Source organism: Adiantum capillus-veneris, chromosome 12 (assembly GCF_014529385.1).
Source record: "Adiantum capillus-veneris isolate H3 chromosome 12, ASM1452938v2, whole genome shotgun sequence".
Lineage (NCBI taxonomy): Eukaryota > Viridiplantae > Streptophyta > Polypodiopsida > Polypodiales > Pteridaceae > Adiantum > Adiantum capillus-veneris.
In genome coordinates, this window is record NC_140942.1 from 24,374,801 (window position 1) to 24,380,505 (window position 5,705).

The 5,705-nt window shown below is 41.7% G+C and overlaps 1 protein-coding gene across 1 annotated transcript; it reads right to left on the reverse strand.

Annotated features, from left to right (window-relative positions):
* Positions 1-1,281: 1,281 nt before the first annotated feature.
* Positions 1,282-2,690, reverse strand: LOC147445462 (putative glutathione S-transferase). The gene is made up of 2 exons (XM_086524591.1): positions 2,469-2,690; positions 1,282-1,659 (listed from the first exon to the last, which is right to left on the reverse strand). Exons 1-2 carry the CDS (start codon positions 2,688-2,690, stop codon positions 1,282-1,284), a joined length of 600 nt encoding a protein of 199 aa, XP_086380717.1.
* Between the last annotated feature and the right edge of the window lie 3,015 nt (positions 2,691-5,705).

A 5,705-nucleotide genomic window follows, 5' to 3' on the forward strand; every position in this document is an offset into this window, starting at 1 on the left:
GCGAGAATCATCATAGTACATCTTGTAGTACTATGATGATGACATAGTTGGTGTCATCATCATAGTCGTAGCGAGAATCATCAAGGAACAAGTAATTAGTTTATCAAACCTCGTAAAGAAGTACAAGAATCTCGCAAGGTTCTTAAAAAATAGTGGCGTAAGAAAGATTTCCAAATTCCCATGAGTCTAGACGCAACTACATTGTTGTGCCGCGATCAAGCCTATAGCGATACAACGCAAAATGGGAGGGACAACAAAAAAGGACCCCAATGCTGCTTTGCATTGTGTTGCGATCGAAGCCTATCGTAGCACAACACAAAAACGAGGGGGCCAAAGAAATTCCCATGCTACTTTGCGTTGTGCTACCATGGAGGTCTATCACAACACACATGAAATGAGGAGGGAGCCAAAAAATGGTGGCCACGATCTTGGCCTATTGCAACATAATGAGAAAATGGGGGTACATCATGCCACTACGCCGTGAATGAGGCCTGTTGTGATTTTTCTTTTTTTCTTTTTCTTTTTTGGGGGATGGGGTGCACGTGCTAGCGAAGAAACATTGTCCTTGATAAACTTGTCATGGTATTGTACCAGAAAAGAGAAATATTAAATATTAAAATCCAAGGATTGGACTTACGATAAAGCCGTAAATGCAAGAAAGGAATCAGAAATGACAAGTAAAAAGCTTGAGAGCAACCTTGCCAAGGTTGCATTGTCTCGAGTGAAGTTTTGTTTGTTCATCAGATTGAGGGGATTTGCATAGAGTCATAAATCACGAGTAGGAGAATATACTTGAAATCTCATTGTAGTGGAATAAGCTCGAGAAGGTGAAATATCTCAATCCTCTCACAACATAGTCAAATAGACAAAATTCATTCGGCTCGAAAGGATGAACATTCCCTAACTTTTAAAGGAATCTAAAATGATCAAATTATTAAAGATACGCTCCATCATGGTCTCACTACAATATATAATAGCTTTGTATTACAAAACTGCCATGGAATAGGAGCAATGCTTTTGATAACACAGTTTCTCATGTCATGGGTCATAACAATATTCCATATATGTGGTACCGAACTCATAACAACTTTCTATTGTAAACAATAATCAACTTTTGCACTCACAAGACTAAGCAAGAGAGATGCGTTAGTTCATGCATTGATCTTTGAAAATGCTCTAAGTTGGCAAAAATAGTATATTTGTGATCGGGCCGGTTCGTCAATATATGCATTCCCCATTCCTTCACTCCAAAAAGAGTAGGATTTTGTTCAAGCAAGATATTCATTCTGAAATACCATAATGTTTCTTCCTTAACTTATGAGCATTCTCAAGGACTTTTTGAGGTGGTGCAGTAGCAAGGCCTTCTTTAACACTCGGATGTTGGACCACCAGCTTAGCCCACTCAAAGAGGTGTGGGTAAGTGCTCTCATCCAATGACTTAAAGTTTCCAAAAGTCTCAATGCTCTCAAACCAGCCCAGCCAAGAGGCCAAGGTGATGTCTACCAAGTTTATGTTCTCGCCTCCAAAATTCGGTCCACCTCTAAAAACATCTGTCAAAGCTTTGTCGAGTGTTGCCATGCATTCGTTCGTAATCTTCCTACCTTGCTCCACCAATTCTCCCTCCGCATTTTCCCAAATAAGAACAAATGTTTCACGAATCTGTGTAGGATCAATCTTTACATAAACAACTCGTTTGGAGAATAACTATGCATAGCTCCAACGCATTCCCTCAACGTACTCATTATCTAACAGTTACTACAATCCACAGCCAACAATAAAATCAAACATGCAATGTCAACATGACTAAAAGCTCCTTTTCTAAGGGGACACACAAAAACTCCAAAAGACCAAGCCTATCCAATGACCAATGACCAATTGCCAGCCTAGCCTAGCCATTGAATAGGAAGCATTTGCAGGCACTAGATCTACAATGGTTTGTTGCATGTCTGCATGCTTTCCTCTTCCATCCATTCCATTCCAAGCTCTAGTTTCATTGTTATCCCCATTCTCAAGCTCTATCCATATGCTCTCCATATCCACCCCCCTTGAAAGTTTAGTTCTTTGTGCATCTCCTTCTCCACACTCAAGTCTCCATCTCATTTACCCTTCTCTCTAGTCTCTCCTCCACATCAGCCATCTCCTTCATTGCTAGGGTAAATGGCTCTACAAGCTAATCCACCCAAATTTTGCGTTACAAGGGGAGCATGATGAGAGCCAAGTATGATATTGCATGTAAACACTAACCCCAACAATAGTCCATGCTTTAGTTACAAAGCCAAGCTGCAATACAAAGATCTCGTCTAGCAAGCCCTATGATCCTCATACGACAGACCAGTAACTCGCATTGTTGCACTACTCGCACAAAAATTCATCACGCAATCAATACAAGCACACTAGACATCAGAAATTGGAATATTCAAACTACTTGGGACCCTCTTCACTGCATGTACATTTGAGCAACAATCTACCTTTTTGTCAGCATAATCGGCCCAGAAGCGAACGAGGGCACGTTCGTAAGGATCCAGTGGAAGGAACCCCTTGTTGTCATGTGAAGGCCAGGTTTCATCCATGTACTGCAAAATGATAAGGGATTCACAGATGGGCTTGCCATTGTGGATGAGCACGGGCACCTTCTTATGCACAGGGTTGGACTCTAAGAGCAGCGTGCTCTTCTTTTCCAATAGAGACATGATCTCTCTCTCTCTATCTCTCTCTCTCTCTGTCTCTCTCTCTCTCTCTCTCTCTCACACACACACACACACACACAGTGCTTCTATCGATGCGGTCACACAAGATTCGAGCCTAGGACGTATCCGAACGCACGTGGAGAAGGGTCTTGAGTTGCAAAAGCAGATGCCACGTGGCAGTAGAGCTAGGGGAGGAGCAGCCCACACACACACACACACACACACACACACAGAGAGAGAGAGAGAGAGAGAGAGAGAAAGACTTGAATGCCTTCAAACAATGGTCAAAAAAACCGAAGTTTAGTATAATCTCTCATACATATTTGGAGATTTACCGCTAAATTTTGCATTTGTGGGTGAGAAAATCCACAAAATTTAGAGAAGTTTAGTCTAAAAACCTTCAAATATAGTCAATTTACCTCTAATATTTCCCATATGCAGGTTTTCCAAGTTTTTGGAATAAAGTTTTTTTTTTAGCACTGGCTTCAATGGTTGCCGCACATGCACCTTGATTTTCCACTTGTTTTCTCCCTGGGAAGTTCCTACCTTAGTAGGATTTCTCTCCTTTGACTTTTCTTAAGTACTTGGAGGATTGCTTTTTCCAAGTACCAAACTTAGGTCGAAATCAAGGGTGCGATCTCTCTCTCTCTCTCTCTCTCTCTCTCTCTCTCTCTCTCTCTCTCTCTCTCTCTCTCTCTCTCTCTCTCTCTCTCTCTCTCTCTCTCTCTCTCTCTCTCTCTCTATTTCTCTCTCTCTCTCCCGATCTCGATCTCTCTCTTGATCTCTCTCTACCCTATCTTGCAATTGCACTTACCCTAGCTTACACGGAGGGCGTGCGTACTTCTTGAAGTAATGTTGCAATATACGTAAAGTTGTCATGCAGCCTTCACAACTTAGGCATGTTACCATATACATGTGGTAGTGATGTGTGTGAACACACTTAGGACCGTTGGGGCATTTTTTCCCTCACTAGGAGGTTTTTTCCCCGTGCATTGTATATACGCCCATCATTCTAGGGCTATCTAGTTTTTTTCAAATTGCACACTAAGTAATACACTCTCTATTGTGTGCCTTGGGCTTCCTTCGTCTTCTCCAAACTGTGTGTTTTCCTGCTACCCTAATTCCAACAATTGGTATCAGAGCAAGTTGCGTCCTCTCGGGCTTAGTCGCCAGCAGCTCCAACACACACTTGCTCACTTTCTCCAATTTTAGTGAGCATTGGCGAGCATTCACAGGTTGACAAAAATTTCGGGAAAGCTCGAAGTATTTTGTCCACTCAGATTTTTTATTCGGGCTCATTTCGACCTCCGTTTCCACTACAGCTAGGTCTGCACAGGCAATTTCGTCATTCTGTGCAAAATTTTTGTCAGTGCCAATTACTCCATAACAGGTCACATACAGTCTACTGCGGGTTGTGCTATATAGCACGTGTTGTTCTCTCTTCATTTCTCCTCTTTTTGGGCAGTTTTCACATTAGGTGCAGTATTTACCATGGCTGACAACAACACAAATGTGTTCAAGATGTTTGTTGCTGAGGACAGATTGGATGGGGACAATTACCCTATGTGGGCTTACATGATGCAACATGTTCTTGTGTCAAAGGGCGTCTGGAATATTGTGCAGGGCATTGATGTACGTCCTAGTTCTGAGAATGTAGGCTATGTTGAGGATGTTGCAGGTCTTTCTCCAAGGATTACTGCTGTTAGAGTTGTTTTGCCTATGGTAGAACAAGCTCGTTGGGATATAAAGGATGCGCAGGCTCATGCGTTGATTGCATTGTCTATGAAGCGCACCATTACTCCTCACATTCATTCAGTGAAATCTGCCAAACAGGCTTAGGATATTCTTGCTGGTCTTTATGCAAGCCACAATGAGGCAAAAATTGCATTGGTGCGTAAAGAGTTGGAGTCAAAGATTATGCATGAGGAAGATGATATGGACACTTTCCTTGCTGGTGTCAAGGATATCAATGAGCAACTTATTTCTGCAGGTCAAGTCATTTCAGACAGTTCCCTGGTGCAAACTGTTCTTGATGCCTTGCCAGACTTTTGCTAGTACTTGGAGACTTCATGACCCAAGGAAATCCTGAAGTTGTCAAGTTTGATACATTGTACACATTGATGTTGCAAGAGTCACTTTCCAAAAAAAAAAAGGATTAGACAGCGTGCAATTAAACAAGCTTTTATTGTTGCTCAAAGAAAGGGTGGTAACAGCAATGTAGCCACTTCTTATGGTTCTTCTGCGATTGGACAATCACTTGTTCCTAATGCTTCTTCTTGCAGCAATTCTTCTCGAAATTAATGTGATAAAGACAAAAAGAATATGCGTTGCCATTATTGTAAAGCTAATGATCACTTGATCAAGCAGTGTCCTAAGTTGAAGGCCAAAGAGGCTAAGAAGAAAGAGGGTGGTTCCACTGCAAATACTAGTTCCACTACAAATGTAGCCATTGTTGAGTCTTTTGTGAAAGGAGAATGTGATGCTGATGTTGATGCAGAATGGGCTTTTAGTGCAGAGTGCACTTATAATCCTAATGTCCACGATGCATGCATGTCAGTTTGCTGCAGATTCACATGTGTGGTATTTTGGCAATAGTGCTACAAAGCACATTACCTCACATCATGATTTGTTCACCTCTCTTGAGTCTGGGGCTGTCCCTCACGAGAATTCTGTTACTGGTGCCAACAATGCCTCTTATCCGGTTCAGGGAGTTGGAAAGTTCTTTCATGCTTGTCAATGCACTTTATGTACCTGGGATCAAGAAGAATCTTTTTTCTGTATCTCCACTTGCTAGACTTGGTCTTGTAGTCAAATTTGTGGATGACAGATGTAATGTACATGATCTCAGTTTCGGTGATGAAATTGTTGCATCTTGCATTTTATGTTGTGGGCTCTATAAGCTCACTTCATATGACAAGTGTGGGTAGAATTTTTCAAATGCAGTTGTGGATTCCAAGGCTATTTTAGAGCCAAAACTTTGGCATACACGTTTTGGTCATCTGAATTTTGCCAGTTTGA

Excerpts from the sequence above, each read along its gene's own strand:
- LOC147445462 (XM_086524591.1), bottom strand. The coding sequence starts at position 2,690 with ATGTCTCTATTGGAAAAGAAGAGCACGCTGCTCTTAGAGTCCAACCCT. Across the intron at positions 1,660-2,468 it reads CCGATTATGCTGACAAAAAG|ATTCGTGAAACATTTGTTCT; the intron begins GTAGATTGTTGC and ends GATCCTACACAG.